This window comes from Agelaius phoeniceus, chromosome 3 (genome assembly GCF_051311805.1).
Source record: "Agelaius phoeniceus isolate bAgePho1 chromosome 3, bAgePho1.hap1, whole genome shotgun sequence".
In the NCBI taxonomy this organism is placed as follows: Eukaryota; Metazoa; Chordata; class Aves; order Passeriformes; family Icteridae; genus Agelaius; species Agelaius phoeniceus.
Window position 1 is genome coordinate 83694470 of NC_135267.1, and position 17089 is coordinate 83711558.

General features: G+C 43.5%; 1 protein-coding gene across 1 annotated transcript; it reads left to right on the plus strand.

Annotated features, from left to right (window-relative positions):
- Positions 1–1512: 1512 nt before the first annotated feature.
- Positions 1513–16222, plus strand: HNRNPU (heterogeneous nuclear ribonucleoprotein U). The gene is made up of 14 exons (XM_054628874.2): positions 1513–2496; positions 3328–3439; positions 3562–3635; positions 5974–6113; positions 7691–7790; positions 8865–8977; positions 9377–9640; positions 9896–10015; positions 10621–10749; positions 11118–11286; positions 11825–12064; positions 12318–12520; positions 13580–13651; positions 14071–16222. Exons 1-14 carry the CDS (start codon positions 1761–1763, stop codon positions 14122–14124), a joined length of 2526 nt encoding a protein of 841 aa, XP_054484849.2. The 5' UTR covers positions 1513–1760; the 3' UTR covers positions 14125–16222.
- Positions 16223–17089: the final 867 nt, after the last annotated feature.

A 17089-nucleotide genomic window follows, 5' to 3' on the forward strand; every position in this document is an offset into this window, starting at 1 on the left:
GAGTTATTGATGTATTTTCTGCTTAGATTTGTTTACATACCAAAAAAACCCAACCAAACAAACAAACAAACAAAAAAAACCATGAGGGTTGGATAGGCAAATGCCATCTAATTGAATGCAGAATTATCTGTAAGTTTTAGTCAGTAATCTTGCAATATTAACTAGTTTAATTTTGTTGTTACTTTGGCAGAACAGTGTATGTCAGGATTCCCTCAGCAGACTAGCTAAGATTGTTCTTTCATGAAGAAATGGATGAAGGCAATGATTTGGAGTGGTACAGCTTAATCACACACTGACCTCTCCTTTGCATTGATGTACTCTTACCCTTTTCTTCTGCTGTTGAGGTGACTCTCACTTACTGGATTGAAATAAAATCCACTAACTTGACCTTAGAGTAAGGGAAAGGTTCTGGCAACTTTTTTTGCATCTCTTCCTGAATCGGTTCCACCAAGCTGTTGTGTAGTGCTGGGTTCAGCTAACCTTGCCAACCCAAGTCGAGTTTTCTCCAAGTAGATGTAGCCTGACTGAGGACAGAGCAGTGTGTGTGTACCTGTGTGAAAGAGCCCTTTCCTTGCACACTTAGAACAGGATGACTACCTTGTCTCTCTTCCCTTCCTCTGGGGCAGGTAAATGTAATTTGTTCTGGTTCAGGAGGCCACACAATCTGTACCAACACAAGGCAACTTCGTGGCAAACCCACCTTCCCTTCTGTTGCGCTCCATACTGATCCTCTGGCGGTTTGACTTGCATTTCTTTTCCTGCAATTGAAAATTAGCTCTTTATCTGGGCTCCCTAAGGAAGCCAACTTGTGCTGCCTTTCTGCTCATGCGAAATCCTCTCCACTGTTTTGTTACTTTTGACCGAATTGGAGAAATCCAAAATTTGATGACTGTACAACTGGTGTGGCTGGGGAGAGCCCCACATTAACACTGTGCAGAGGGGGAGGCAGGGGGAAGAAAAGAGGGAAAGCTGCGCAGTTTTGGTGAGTGGATTAGCCCCGTGCCGAGCTCCAGATTAGGAGTTCATGCACTGGAGAACCTTTGTTATCGACGGCTCTGGCTGAGGCTCAGCCCCGTGCCTGCCTCCCGGTGCTGTGGGGACGCGGTAGCCCCGCTCCTGCCCTTACGTAACCGCGTTAGCAGGGACCCGCTCCGAGCAGCAGGGCCCCTTTTCAAAGCCCGTACGCAATAAACCGTGCGGGACTAGGCCCGACGTGGGCGCAGAGGAGCCAGGGGAATGAGGACAGAGGCTGTGGCAGGAATGCGGGCCCCTGCAGAGGGGGCATTTCGGTCGGGCTGTGGCCTCAGGCGGGCAGGAGCTGGCACGGGGGTGGCTGGCAGCGCAGAGCGGGCTCATTGTGCCGAAGCGGTGTATCGGCCGATCGGCCGCCGAGGAACCCGGCGGGCCAGGGGCGGCGGGGAGTGCTGCGCTCGGGCGGGTATTTACGGTAATGCGGGCGTTACGGTAGCGCGGGAGGGCCTACGTGCGCGGGGGCGGGGCGGCGCGCGCGCGGCGCCGGTGCGTGCGCGGCCCCGCGAGGCGCGTCTCCCTCGCGAGCTCGCGGTGAAAGGATTTGGCGCCAGGCGGGTCCGGCTCCGCAGCTCCCGCAGCCGCACGAACCCCCCGCGCCTCCCGCCCGCACCCACCGCCCGCCGGGGCACTGACACACCGCACGCACAGCCAGAGCCGCCCGTCTGTCCCTGCTCGCCGCCGCCCGCGCGCCGCCCAGGGACCGAGCCGCCAGTGCCGCCGCCGCCGCCATGAGCTGCTCGCCCGTGAACGTGAAGAAGCTGAAGGTGTCGGAGCTGAAAGAGGAGCTGAAGAAGCGGCGCCTCTCCGACAAGGGCCTCAAGGCTGAGCTCATGGAGCGGCTCCAGGCCGCGCTAGACCAGGAGGAGGCCGGCGGGGGCGGCCCCGCCAGCGGCGCGGCCGAGCCCGGCAACGGCAGCGTGGAGGGGGAGGCGGCCGAGAGCGGCGGGGGCGCCGCGCAGCTCCGCCAGGGGGGAGGCCCCGGCCAGGCCGCGGCCTCCGCCATGGAGGACGACGACGAGGAAGGGCTGGAGGCCGCCGATGGCGACGCCATGGAGCTGGGCGAGGAGAACGGCGAGCGGGCAGGGGCCGGGGGCGGCCCCATGGAGGAGGAGGCGGGCGGCGAGGAGGAGGAAGAGGAGGAGGAGGAAGATGAGAACGGCGACGACCAGGGTTTCCAAGAGGGGGAGGACGAGTTGGCTGACGAGGAGGAGGCCGCGGCCGGAGACGCCAACGGCCACGGTGACCAGCAGCCGCCGCAGCCCCAGCAGCCGCAGCAGCCCCCTCCGCTCCTCCCGCCGCGCAGCGCCGCTGCCGCCAAGGAGGCTCCCAGCAAGAGCGCCGGGGGCGCCTCGGGGCCCGCCGCTGCCTCTGGCCCGGCGGGCCCCGCCAAGCAGCAGCAGCAGCAGCAGAAGAAAGCGGAAGGCGGCGGCGGAGGCGGCCGCCCCGGGGCGCAGGGCGCCGGGGGTGAGTGAGCGTGGCGGCGGGAACCGGGGTGGGGGCCCATTAATCCCAGCCCCCCCGCCATGACGGGGATTGCCCGGCCGGGAGGGGGGGGTTGGGGGGGGGTGGTTTCCGGGGCGCGCGGGAGGACGTTGGCGGCCCCGCGCCTCGTGCTGGCCCGGCGGGGGGGCGGGGGAGGGGCGCGGGAGGAGGGGCGGCGGAGGGGCCGCTGGGGCGCGCTGTGCATTGTGCGCCCGGCCGCGCGGGGCGCGCCTGACGTCACTTCCGGGCTGGGCGCCGCCGCCGCGCGGGATGGCGCTGGGAAGGCCTGGCGGTACAATGGAGGCGGGAGGAGGAGGAGGAATCCCTTCCCTGGGGCTCCCGCCCGCGGCCCGCCGGGAGGAGGCGCAGTCGTGCGGATCGCACGGTGCCCTTGCGAGCGGCTGGCAATGTCCCGCTGCCTCCGTGGTGGGCGGGTGGTGATGGTGTTACGGGTTTGGAGGCGCGGCGGGTCAGGAGGATTTTTTTACCATTTTAGTTTTTTCTTTTTTCTTTTTTTCTGGATGGTTTCAGTGGGGCTCATAACATTGCGGGCCGTACTGGCTGCTGCGTAGTGTATTGGCGACTTCCGTTTGCTAAATCGTTTCTGATTGGCGACAAGTTTTGAGTCTCTCGTGAAAATTCAACATTCTGGGCTTTACCTTAATAACATAGTAAAATTCCTTTTTAAGATGTTACTGATTATCTCATGCTGTAGCTTGCTGCAGTTTGCAAAGTCGAAACCATGATACAGATTTTATTCCAAATTAAACTAAAATTTAAAATAATCTAAATAATTCATTGCTTCTGTTACAGGAGATGGTAAAACAGAGCAAAAGCCTGGTGAGAAGAAGAGGGGAGTAAAGAGACCTCGTGAAGACCATGGCCGGGGATACTTTGAATACATTGAGGAAAACAAGTATAGCAGGTAAACAGAATTGGTGCTGGGCTGCATTTTGTGATGAGGAGCAATAGAGTACAGAAGTGTTGTTTCAACTTTGTGAAAATACGTGTAGCTTTATTATGTTTTGTTTGGGGTTTTTTTTTCAGGGCCAAGTCCCCTCAACCACCTGTTGAAGAAGAAGATGAACATTTTGACGACACAGTGGTTTGTCTTGATACTTGTGAGTAAACACGCTTTCCTTTGCTCTGGAAAGATGTGGTGTTAAGGCTTCTAATCTTAATGCCACGCTTTCTGAGACGGGGAGGATAACATTTGTTGATTTTCATTACCAGGTAACTTTAAAAAACAAGAAAAATACTGTATTTCCACCTATTTTTAGCAAACAAAAGAACAGAAGGCTTATGAGTATGTTAGCAGTAATAAGCTTGGTTTTCCTATGTATTCTGTAGTGATAGACAGTTCTGTGAAGCAATCTTAATCAAAACACTAATCTGGTATGAAGGCTTAGGTGAGTAAGTGTGGAGTGCACAAAGAACACCCTGCAGACAGCTTGATGGAACAGCTGTCCAGCACTACTGCCCAGAAAGCTCAGAGAGACAACAGCATAAGTGCTTACAAAATACACTTTGGGAAGCGAGCTTCCTGCACAAGTACCCCTATTTAGTGGCGTGCTCTTTCTATCTTCTAATAAATTTAACAAAATCTAGTAATGCCTCCTCAGAAATGACCCATTCATGTAACCTGTGAGTGTGTGGGCTTTGGATGGTGGTTTGTGCAAGTGGGATGGCAGAGAGACTTGGTCAGCAAGAGCATAGAATTTGAGAAGTGTCTGCAAACAGGGTTTTTTTGAGGCAGATTATAAGCATCATTATTACTGTAACATTCCATAATGGCAGAGTTGACATTTGTATTCTTGAGGGTAAGTATAAGGACTGAGCACAATATTAGAAAACTTGAAGTAATGCTTGAACTTGTTGGATTCTTACAGTGCCGTGGAAGGAAAGCTTAACTTTTGGCATTGTCTGGTATATTTGTTAGAAGTTTCAGGTGGTTTTATTCCACAAGAAATGGTTTAAAATGGAAGGAGGTATTAGTTTACAGCCATGTAAATTGCTGGATATGCCATCCCTGACATTTTGCTAACTAAGTCTCAAGTTTCTAGCTGCTAACCTGGTGAGTAGCCGCTTCTGTGGGAGCTTTGGATTTTTCCAATAGCTGAGTAAATAACTGCTTTTCATTATTACTGTTTCTAGTAATAATAGTATTTTCTAGCAGAAAATCTTGTTACTGGACAAGTTCTGACGTAAAGTGTTGGCAGACTCTTTAGAGATAAGATTCAAACACAGCTGTAAGGCTCAATTGTGTAACGAATTGGCACTCTCTTCTGGATAGTGATCCAGACATGTAAGAGGTTTAGCCACTCTTAAGTGCTTTTTATTGCCTATGTCTTACAAAGAAGCTGTAGCTTCAAATTCTGTTTCTCATCTCCCATTCTAAAGGTAGCCTGCAAAGGTGGGTTTCTTCTGTATGATTTTATCTGTTTTTCAACAAATAAGAGTTAGCAGTACTAATGAGAAGACACTTGGATCACTTACAGTATTTTTGAAATTGGGGATGGCTGTATGCAAACAAAGCAAAATCTTGTGCATAAGAGCTGCCAGTAGTACAGGGCAGGCTGCATTTTAGTGTATTCTGGCATCCTGCAGGTTTTATACCAGAGCAGAATTACTCACTGTTTGCTCATTTTGCTCCTTTTTTGTAACTATCAGGTAGGTTTGGAGCTGCTTCTGTGGATTCATTGCTCTGAAGAATTCAAGTCTTGCATGCTGCACCTCTTGTTACCATTTGGCATTGTTTTTCTGAAACTTAGTGGGAGATTCATTTGCAATTTCATGGTGTGCAGCTCTGAAGATGCTTGTAAAACCAAGGTTCTGCTTAAGTGCTTGGAGTGATAGGTGAATTCAGTGTGCAGGTCGTGTTTCTGGGCTGAAGTAGGTTCTCTTAGCACACTCTCTGTACTTAGCATAACTGCATCTGACTTAACTGCCTTTATTTTAATAGACATAATCTAATTTGACTTGCTAATTGACGTTCAGTACTTAAATAAAAACATTAGTGTTCGCATTTACTTCTTAGCAGGCCTTAGGCTTGGGCTTGAGCAGTGAGACTGCTTCAGAATCAGGTCTCTAGAGGGTACTGGAGAGCACGATGCCGATGGCTCGATGTTGATGGAAAGAGGTAACTGACAGGGTTCAAACAGATACGGTGCAAGTTAGGGGTTTTTAAGCAGATGGAAAAAAAATAGAGGGAATTTGTGTGACAGAAGTGAAGATGGCACCTTGAAAATTACTTGTTAGCTAGTTTTTCCTAAGATTCTGGCTGAGTTTCAGTCTGCAGTTCCATCTAGACATGTTGCTTCTCAGAAAGATCCTGGGTACTTGCTGGCAGTTTGTCTTTAAAGTGACCCTTAAAAGCTGGCATCATCTTTAATGCATAAAATTGGATGCCTCTACTTAATTTTGTAATCAGAGTAAACAGAATAATTTTTATGTTAACAGATAACTGTGACCTGCATTTTAAAATCTCAAGAGACCGGTTTAGTGCTTCCTCTCTGACCATGGAAAGCTTTGCTTTCCTTTGGGCTGGAGGGAGAGCCTCCTATGGAGTTTCTAAAGGCAAAGTCTGCTTTGAGATGAAGGTGAGTTAATGGTTATGGGAGACTTTTGCATGCTTAAATATTATATTTATACTTGTCACATTTTTTGGATGTGGTTGAAACGCATTGATGTGAACAGGACTCTAAAACGGCCTTCTCTTAAAAGAAGATGGCTCAGTTTGCAAAACTGTTTTCTCTTATAAGAACTTTAATTTAAAAAACAGACAAAACACAGAAATTTTAAAACAACCCACAAAACGCTACATTTGTTCTGAATATGAGACTTCTGGTCTTATTTTTTAATCATTAATTCTACTTGTCATCTCATGCATCAACACTGAAAGTATTTTTATACTCTCTACTCAGAAGTTTGCTTGTGCTTTCTGAAGATTACATAGAGCTTGACTTTTTTTTTTTTAAAGGAATATAAATTATCCCTACAGTCCTTTCTGGTTCTGCTTAGTCTTTGAGTTTGATCTGCTCTAGGCATGGATTTGGGCTGGATGACCTCTAGAGGTCCCTTTCAACATCATTAACTCTGACATGATGCAGTGAATGTGAGTATTTAGCAGGTAGCTGAATTTTGAGAGCAAGAGTTCTCCTGAAGGGTAAGAATGGCAAAGAGCAATCAGCCTTGTAACAAACTGATTTCTCCAGCTTGTTGATGGAAGAGGAACAAAACAACAAAGATTGAATTTATTTTTCTTATTCCTTTTTTACTTAGCAATATTAAAGGCTTCTTTGCATATGATGGGCCTGTGTATATTAATCTGTTCTCTTCCTCTAGTGCTTTCAAATGTAACTGTTACCATGAGAATTGGGTAGTGATCCCATTATGCAACTTTTGCATGCAGTGATTTCTGTGTCTGTTGATACCTGTAACTTCAGAAGGCCAGTGAAGTTTATGTCACTATTTAGCGTCCTGTTTGCTTTCAAATGAGTTTCAGCTTAGTCACCTGACTGGAATAGTTGCAGAGGTTGATAGGATACTGATGGGCTTTTCATTTCTTTTTAGTAAAGTTTCTAAAGACAGTTAAAAAACAGCTGGCTGCATGTAGTTTCCAGTGTGTTTAGGTGGTTTGTTGGGGTTTCTGGGGTGTTTTTGTTTGTTGCTTTTTTTTTTTTTTTAATCTGGGTATGTTGTGTGAAAGCTGGCAGCTTGCCCAGGAAGTCTGCTCACAGTGAAAAGGGATAGTGTAATACTTTCCCTTTAAGAAGCAGTTTTTTAATACAGTGCACATTTTCTTAGCTAAGTAATTTACTGTTGATCCCAACTTTGTGGCAACTCTGTTTTTTTAAATAAATATTTGTATTGATTGTGATTTTAATACAATGTCAAAAGGACTTAAGGCTTTTGACCACTGACAGGGACTGCTGTGACTAAGTGATGAAGATGTATGGCATCTTCAATCTTCATTGCTAAGTCAGGAGATAGAACTGTTTAGTCACTAGCTGCAGTTTGATATTCTCGAGCATGTTTTGGTTTTGCTGAAGGTGATCACTTAGACTTTGCAAAGATTTAACCAAAGTGTAAAGGCTCAAAATGTTACCTTTTGTTCTTCCATCTTGTTAGTGTATAATAAATACTGCTTACCTTTTACTGAATAATTTAAAAATAGGTTACAGAAAAGATTCCTGTTAAGCACCTGTATACAAAAGACATTGACATACATGAAGTGCGAGTTGGCTGGTCACTGAACACAAGTGGAATGTTGCTTGGTAAGACTTAAATGTTTAATTGCTTTTGTGTTGATGTGGCTGAAGTTTCAATTTTTTTTTCCTGAAGCAGGGGGGACAAGCTTAGTGACTGTAGTCTGTGTGTTGTGAAAAGTGATCTTAATTTGAGTCATTCTCTGGACGTGGTGTGAGAAAGTTCATTACTAGGACCAAATAAAGTCATTAAGTGTTCAGACATGTAAGGGTTAGGGCCATAATTTAAGAATTAATTCTTCCAATGATTATGTATGGGTTATTGAGAACATTGTTAAATACTTGACAAGATAAAGGATTTGTCTTTTTCATGTAGTGTCAAAAGTAGAAAAGGGGAATTGCCCCTCCCTCCACTTTTAAACGGTAGTGCATGGTATAAAATTTAACCCATGGTAACTACATTATCTTTTTTTTTGCTTGGTGGGAAAATCCTAATTTCTGAAAATAGCTGGAAAGAAAGAAGTATGGCTTCATTTTATATATGACACATGCTGATGATAATAATATTTATAACTTGTTGCTGAAACATATGTTTGGGGGAAATATTGGTGAGTTGATGTGTTCTGACATCAGCAACAGCTTTCTACTTAAGTCACACCTGAGTCCTTGTGTTTGACACTTCCTGTTAGCTTGTTCCTTGCAGCTTCATCCTCAGCTGTTGCATAGGCTGACTGTCTGCTAAACTCCCTTTAAAATGGGAGGGGTAAGTGCTCCTGGAGACTAACTTCAGAAAGCCTTTCTGACTACGTTACAGCAGGTATACCAGTGCATAATCAGGTGTTCACAGTTTAAAATACTTGTTCATGTCTTTATCTGACAGTTCAGCTTGTATTGAGAGCATAAATCTGGAACCAGCAGCATAAGGCTTTTAAACAGGCATGAGGAAACGCTGCTGTTCTATCTCAAGTGAAAGTATTGAATAGAAGAATGAGCTTGTATAGCTGTTGGGGGGGTGTTATAGATGTTTTGGCGTTAATAAAAATACTATGAACAGCAGCTTATTTAAGTTCGCTGTAAGGTGATTTATGTCTAAAAGTTTAGATGGAAAAGCCTTTTTGTAATTAGTTTAAATTGTTCCTTCAGGTGAAGAAGAATTTTCTTACGGTTATTCTCTAAAAGGAATAAAGACATGCAATTGTGAGACTGAAGACTTTGGTGAGAAGTTTGATGAAAATGATGTGATTGCATGTTTTGCTGTAAGTTTTCACTTATATTTTCTTTTGAGGGGAAACATCCTTGAATTTTTAGACTGCTTTGATGTTAGAAGCAGTAAAGCAAATACATAAAATCATCATGGGAGCAAGACAAGTTGTTTAACATAGGCAGGCAGTAGAAACAGCAGCTATTACTAACAGTGACTGCTGGCAGCATAATTTCATATTCATGGACAAATGTCTTTTAAAGCCTTTTAACAAAAAATCAGATCTTGAACAAAATTATCATTGATAGTGACTCATTAGAAGAGAAAATTGGTTTTAGTTCCTTTATGAAACAACAGTGTTACAGAAGTTGAGTGAACATAGCCAGTAGAGTGACTAATTAACTGTATAAAGTGAGTTAATTTTATCCAAAATAATGTTTTGTCTGAAAAACAGAATTTTGATGGTGATGAAGTGGAACTCTCATATTCCAAGAATGGACAAGAGCTTGGTGTTGCATTCAAAATAAGCAAGGAAGTTCTTGATGGGCGACCACTCTTTCCACATGTTCTCTGCCATAACTGTGCGGTTGAGTTTAACTTTGGTCAGAAGGAGGAACCCTACTTCCCAGTACCTGAGGAGTACACCTTCATCCAGAAGGTCCCCCTGGAGGATAGGGTCCGAGGACCAAAGGGACCTGAGCAAAAGAAGGATTGTGAAGTAAGTTTCTTCTGATGATCTCAAAAGTTGTTAAAGCACAGGGATGGAAATGGTTATAGTTAAGGAGACTATTCCACCTCACTCTTACATTTTTGTTTGGGAGCTTTAATACTTAGTGTCTTGTGACCTATTCGCTACCTTCCCCACCTCCAAGACCCCCACATTCCCCCACAGTTTCCATTAGGCGTGCTGGGCTAAGTTGTGTATTAAAGAAAATCTTTGAACTAGTATCTCAAATACAGAACTTTGTCATAGGTGGTGATGATGATTGGCTTGCCAGGAGCTGGCAAGACTACATGGGTTACCAAACATGCAGCAGCAAATCCTGGAAAATACAATATTCTTGGGACAAATACTATTATGGACAAAATGATGGTAAGTGATAAGACATTTTTATTTCTTGATATATTGAAAACTTGCTATAAATCCAGGGTCTCTGGCTGCCATGGGGTTCTTTGGTATCAATGAAGCTGGCTACTAGTTAGCTAGTGACCATTGGTATTGAAAATGCTGGCTGTGGCCCTTAAGTGCATGGTCTGGTTGACGAGGTTGGTGTTAGTTGGACTCAGTGATCTCAAAGGTCTTTCCAACCTAATGGTTCTGTGTAAAGATTATATTACCTTGCTGAGCTGCTAATTCACACATGGTAAGATTCAGAAGCTTTTTTGTGGTAAAATGTAAGACATAGTCAGCTGTTGTTGACTACTGAATGTATTTCTAGTTCTCTATACATCACTGTTCTCAGAGGTGGAATTAGTATTGTGATGAGTATATCTTGAACTGAACGGTACCAATTCTTGTGGAGTCTTTGTTTATAAATCTCTTACATTCTATGGAGGGTTGAGAATTTCAGTGACGAATTTGCAGCAGTTGTGGCCTTGAATTGAACAACCCTTGAAGTGTGTGGAAAGCATTTAGCAAAGAATGTCAGCCACATGTACCAGGATTACACTGACTAACTCTGGGAAATTTCTCCATAGGTTGCAGGTTTTAAGCGTCAGATGGCAGACACTGGAAAACTTAACACACTGTTGCAGAGAGCTCCACAGTGTCTTGGAAAGTTCATTGAGATCGCAGCTCGTAAGAAGCGGAATTTCATTTTGGATCAGGTAGAAGCTTCAGTGAAAAACGGTTAAGGAAATTTTTTATAGGCTGTATTGTAGTAATTAATTGGGATTAAAGTTACATTATTATAGCAGTTGTTTCAGTTACTGACTTACTACTCATTCAGGGGACACAAAGTTGAGATATTACTACAAATGCTTGTCTGAACTTCTCTAGATTTATGGGATGTGGGAGGAAGTGTTTTAACACATTGATACAAGCTCGTAACTTTGCATTATGCAGCATCTTTATGTCCAGTTATTTGTAAACTTCATTGCAAGCTCTTGTAGAGGTGAAGTCTATACACCATAAGTTGACTTCCTTAACTCTTACAATGACAGCTACGTGTAGTAAGTTACTGCATTTTTTTCAGACAAATGTGTCTGCAGCTGCGCAGAGGAGAAAAATGTGCCTGTTTGCAGGCTTCCAGCGCAAAGCAGTTGTTGTTTGCCCAAAAGATGAAGACTACAAGCAAAGAACACAAAAGAAGGCAGAGGTGGAGGGAAAAGATCTTCCAGAGCATGCAGTTCTCAAAATGAAAGGCATGGAACATAATCCTATACTGTGTTTTAGGATGCTGAGTATCTGTTTAAAGGATTAAGTAAACGTGAAGTCTAAAAAACCACTTTATCTTAAACAGTTGTACTTATACAAAACTGGAAGACTATTGTAACTTGGTAGGATAACACTATATTGTGTTCCCTCTGCTGCAGTCCTTAACACTACTCAGTTACGGTGATACGCTTCATGCAGATGCACAAAGCTGTCTTGGCATAAAGTGCCCTATTATATACGTGACATATTTGGCAGAAACTGGTGTTCTGAGTGGAGGCTTATAAAAGAAAAAAAAAAAGATAGGCAGAATGTTTTCGAGGTTTGGAATAGTACTGGCAACTCCATGAAGACCTGTTTATTTCCTTTGTCACTGTTATATTTCCTAAATGCTCAGATTATGTAATTTTGTCCCTATGCTGAGGGGATGCAGAGGGTGGGAGGAAGAATGGGGGAAAGGTGGTTAAATTGCGGCTTTGATTATAGCTGAATGTAGATGCTGAATACTCAGTGTTTTTGCAATTATAGGGAACTTCACACTGCCAGAGGTAGCAGAATGTTTTGATGAAATAATCTATGTAGAGTTGCAAAAAGAAGAAGCTCAGAAGCTTTTGGAACAGTATAAAGAAGAAAGTAAGAAAGCTCTTCCACCAGAAAAGAAGCAGAACACTGGCTCAAAGAAGAACAAGAAGAGCAATAAAAATCAGTTTAATAGGGGTCAGAGAGGACGTGGAGGATTCAACATGCGGGGCAACTTCAGAGGAGGAGGTGAGCCTAGAAATAAATCTGTGACTTCTGGAGGTTGCTGCTGCTGGGGAAAAAGTTTGTCGTACTCACATTGCAATTATTATATAGTGGGAACCTTGATCTCGATTTCAGTAATTTAACGTTTTAGTGCATAGTTAATTGTCCAGCTTAAATGAGAGGCTCATCAGACCTTGGATTGCACTGTTCATCTTGGTGTAGGAAATCTGTAAGACCTAACAATTACTTGATTAAAGTAACTCTCTCTCCCTTGCAGTCCCTGGCAATCGTGGTGGATACAACAGGAGGGGAGGCAACATGCCTCAGCGCGGTGGTGGAGGTGGCGGCGGTGGCGGTGGCAGCAGCGGGGCAATTGGCTACCCCTATCCTCGCGGCCCTGTCTTTCCAAGCAGAGGTGGCTACTCAAACAGAGGAAACTATAACAGAGGTGGAATGCCCAACAGGGGAAACTACAACCAGGTGATGCTTTGAGGGGGGACTGACTAGTTGAACTAGTGTACTTTAGATGTTTTTGACAGCTCTGGTGCCTGTGAGGAGTCACAGACTAGGTTGTGGTGCTACACTGATGCCATGCTCATGCTGCAAGGCCTTTCTAGTTTAGTGCATGTGCCCAGGGCTCTGAATGTTGTGTAACGACTGCTGATGCGGGGGGTTCATGTTAGGGCTGTACCTCTGTCCTGTTAAAAATGAAGATTTTTAGTGCATGTGTGTGAAGGCTGGCCTGGTTTTTTGTGTGTTTCTTCCCTTCCCCAATAATAGTAACTGTTGTTTGGCCTGAGGGTCATAGTGTATCTTTATCAAACATGTAGAGAACTTTCTGAAAATAGCTCTGCACAGAGTCTTTGTTTTGGTGTCTGGTGTCAAACACAATTAATAAAGACACACTAGCCTAGATCTTACCTGATGGAATATCGGTGGAAGTATTGGAAAAACAAAATTGGGATTACTGAAGAGCCAGCAGATGGAGCCCAAGCCAGTAAACATGGCTCAGGTTTGCCTAATACTGACAAACAGGGGAAAAGCAAATTTTTATCTACTTGTATCAATGTCCCTTTGTTGTATCATAACTTCTGTGAGAAGTTTTGTGGGCTAGCTTGTCTATTTTCAGTTGTGTGACCCATATCCTTTTGTCTGATCAGATAACATATCCTTGTAGCAACTACAGCCTTTCTAACTAAAAATAGACGAGCTCTTGTATTTTTAGTTGTCCTGGTGCATTTAGCAGCTGGAAATAGGGTGAGGCAAAACTGGATTAGCCAGCTTTCCAGACTAGGCAACAACAGTTGGAGCTGGTTTATTAATTCTGAGGTTCTTGCCCCTATGCTTACAAAGCAGTTGCTTAGAGGGGAGGAAAGAGGCTTTTGGTATTCTAGTGTTTTTGGTGGTGTGTTTTTTATTAACCTGGGGCTGATACTTCTATATGGTATGCGATGTTTTGGTGGCAACAAAGATCAGTATTAGGACACTGCTAAAAAATGCATATAGACAAAGTAGTTAAAAACTGTTCTCCTCTTGCAGAACTTCAGAGGAAGGGGAAATAATCGTGGCTACAAAAACCAATCTCAGGGCTACAACCAGTGGCAGCAGGGTGTAAGTAGTCCCAACTCGATCTTTTTACTGATTGTTAACTTGAATGTTGTAAAATGCTGACTAAAAAAAGAGATGCATAGTCAAAAGTGGATAGCAAAATCTTCTAATGCTAGGTAATATCACTATAAATAGCTTCCTGTGCAAAACTTAATCTGCCTTGATGGTCTTGATATATCAAATACCAGCTGTGGCTTAATGTTCTTAATGGTATGTAATACTTGGCTTCACATTACTGCTGTGAAGTGAAGTTTTAACTGCCTTCAGTTGTTCAGGAGCTTGCTGCTGTTGAAAAGGACTTTAATCTTCTCAAGTCCCAGGGAAATGTTTGTTAAATGCTTTTTTATTTTTTTCCCCCAAGTAAGAAACTTAACCATTATGTGATTGCAGGTTAAAACTAACTATTTATTAATCTGTTGCAGCAATTCTGGGGTCAGAAGCCATGGAGTCAGCATTATCACCAAGGATATTATTGAATACCCAAATAAATGAACTGATACATATTTCTCCAAAACCTTCACAAGAAGTCGACTGTTTTCTTTAGTAGGCTAACTTTTTAAACATTCCACAAGAGGAAGTGCCTGCGGGTTCCTTTTTTAGAAGCTTTGTGGGTTGATTTTTTCTTTTCTTTTTTTGTACATTTTTAATTGCAGTTTTAAAGTGATTCGTAAGAGAACCTCAGCATTGTGCACGAAAAGAGAATGTGTCAGTATTTCAGGGTTCTACATTTTATCTGTAAAATGTGACTTTTTTTTTACCACAACAAAAGTAAAACGTTGCTTTGTACCTGGTGTCTTTTTATTAAAGAATTTTCTCCTTTTTCCCCATCCCCCAATTTCTAAGAAACAGTCGTGAGTCATGTCACAATATGATAGAAATGTTAGCAACCAGATTCGTGTGGAGGCATCTTAGTAGCCCTCAAATACCATGAGATTATGTAAAGCTCCCTATTACACTCCATCCTCTCTATGAAGCTCTTGGGTGGGGAGGGGAGGAGGGGGAGGCAAAAGTTTCTGGCAATAACTAGGACTTTTTTGTAACATTTGGAACTCAATAAGATGTTGGGGGCAAAGAGGAAACCTGGGGCTAAATAGTGATGGTGGAGTGTATGTAGAAGCTCTTAAAGTTGTAAAACTCGGTTGCTTTATTTGTGGAGGCTCAAACTTGTGAAGGTACAACACCATAATTTTTTTTTCCATTTGTTCTGCATTTTGATTCTGAAAAGAAGCTGGCTTTGCCCATTTCTTATTAAACAAAACTTGTTGTAAATCCAGTTGTCTAATGGGATCTATATGAAGTTAGCTGTGTGTCTGTATAACTCTTTCCCCACAAAATACTGTATACCTAGTGTGCTTGTAGTAGTTACCTCCACCATTTTGTAAGCTAATGAAACTGTGAGTCACCCATTTTATATCTTAATTTTTAATCATGTCAATTCTCAAATGGGTGTATCTCCTTAGCCTGCTGATTCCTTTTCTCTTTAAAGAAAGTGGGTGGAGAAGTTTAACTCTAGACGTTTGTTTGCAATAAAATAAATTCATTTTACTCTTGTTTGGGATTGTCGCCATCAAGGTCTAAAATCCCGTTAATGCTATAAAGAGGAAGAGAATGTATGAAAGCAACGATGTTGGACAGTTTTAAACTCATTACTGTACATGTTGAAATACTTGTGTTTCTTTAAAAATCTGGTGGTTGCTGTTAGAGATCTATCACATGTATAATTCACAGTTTGACATGGTTATATGTATAGGGCAAAAGTCTTTGAGTTGCGCTTGCATCATGTAAATCCACTTAACCTCTTTATTGTAAAATAGCCATTAGGGAAGGAGCAGGAGGAGGCTTTGGACAGGGAGTAGGACAGGAGGAAGGATTGTCATAGAGTTTAACAGAGAGCTTCAATTTGTTTTAACTGCTATTTTGTTCAGCTTTATGATTCTGTAAAATTGTAGTGGCAATGTTAGCTGCTAACTTGCGTTCTAATGCCGTAAGACAGGGAAAAGATGTACCCATTGTAAGAGGGACACGGGGTACACACGTGGGAGCGCGTGGCACTGCTGCCCTCAGGGCCCTGGAGGGTGCTGGCAGTCCCCGTGGCAGTGTATGGACTAGCAGAGGCTTCCTGGCAGCAGCCTAGAGCTAGAGTCGTGTGCTGTGCTTGAAACCTTTCTCCAGTGTTAGTCAATTTCTAGTAGTCTTCAGAAGTAAAGATAAGCTTGTGTTGCTCTTCTAGCCTTTATAGCAGATGCCATTGCATATTGACATTAAACATTAACGGCACCACCTCCTTGTTAATAGTGCTTTAAATCATCCCTTTATTTTGAATGAGAAAAATGTAAATTGTCTTAAAAGAAACATTATTTAATGAAATTTGGGGAATTGAAACCCAAATATGTTTTGCTGAAATGGAGTTTTCTTTAGACTTGCAAAAAAAAGTTTAGTGTAATTAAAGTCCATTTCCCTTCTACCCTCCTCACAAGAACTAACACTTTGTATGGAGTGCTGATCCTTTGCTTATTTTGGTACTCTATAAAATGATATAGTCTTAAACTAAAATATAAGAGCCTACACTTACTATGTGGTTGTAAAGCCTGTATTTCAATTCAAAAGTCTGGGATGTTTTGTTTTCAGTTTCTTTGCTGTATGGTGTTTGAAAAAAAAACCTAACAAAACAGCCACACGTGAGATGCTTCAATTCTCACACTCAAAAAGGAGTATCCTGTTTCTATTAAAAATACTCCTCCCCAACAAAAGCTGCTTTGGTAAGTTCAGCACTATCTGAGGAACAGAATTTAGAAAAGCTTCAGCACATGCTCTACCTGGGACACGTGTAGCTCAGAGAGGGGGTGGAAAAGTCCACGTACATCCTGCTCGTGATTTGTCACAGTTGAGTGGAGAGTAGCGCTTGCATGGAGCCGTGTGTTCAGCCTGGGTCCGCCCACACACTCAACGTAGCTCTGAATATTCCTAGAGAAGGGATTCATTTTGCCATGTGAAAATGGCTTTTATAGAGAAGCAGTTGCCTAAAGAGTTACTAATACTAAACTACCCACAGTTTGCATTTAGAAAGGACAATATGAAACTTAGCTGGTGGCTATAGAAGGGTGAGGAGGGCACAGTGGTACATGGCCAGAATGAGAGGGATGAGCCATCTGTCAAGTTCAGTGATTTCTTGCAGCTTACAAGGGTTTGTTTACATGCAGGAAAGTACTTGGATTAGAGCAGCCGTGCTGCTGGTGGCCGTGGCACAGTGGCCTACAACACTGAGGTTTGGGTTCATGTTTTGGGGTGCTTTTCCTTTTGGAGTGCAAACTGGCTTTGGCTTTTTCCACCTGAGATGGGGTTTTTCCCTTACAAGAGTACAAACCTGGATAGCTTCGGGCTTAGCTCTGCCAGTGGGGCCATGGCACGTGGTGCCCGTGCAGCTGTTGGCAGCAGTGCCAG

Bases quoted from the DNA above. Each gene is read 5' to 3' on its own strand.
- HNRNPU (XM_054628874.2), top strand. From the start codon at position 1,761: ATGAGCTGCTCGCCCGTGAACGTGAAGAAGCTGAAGGTGTCGGAGCTG. The intron at 10,750-11,117 runs GTAGAAGCTTCA...CATTTTTTTCAG, and splicing joins GGAATTTCATTTTGGATCAG to ACAAATGTGTCTGCAGCTGC. The intron at 13,652-14,070 runs GTAAGTAGTCCC...AATCTGTTGCAG, and splicing joins ACAACCAGTGGCAGCAGGGT to CAATTCTGGGGTCAGAAGCC.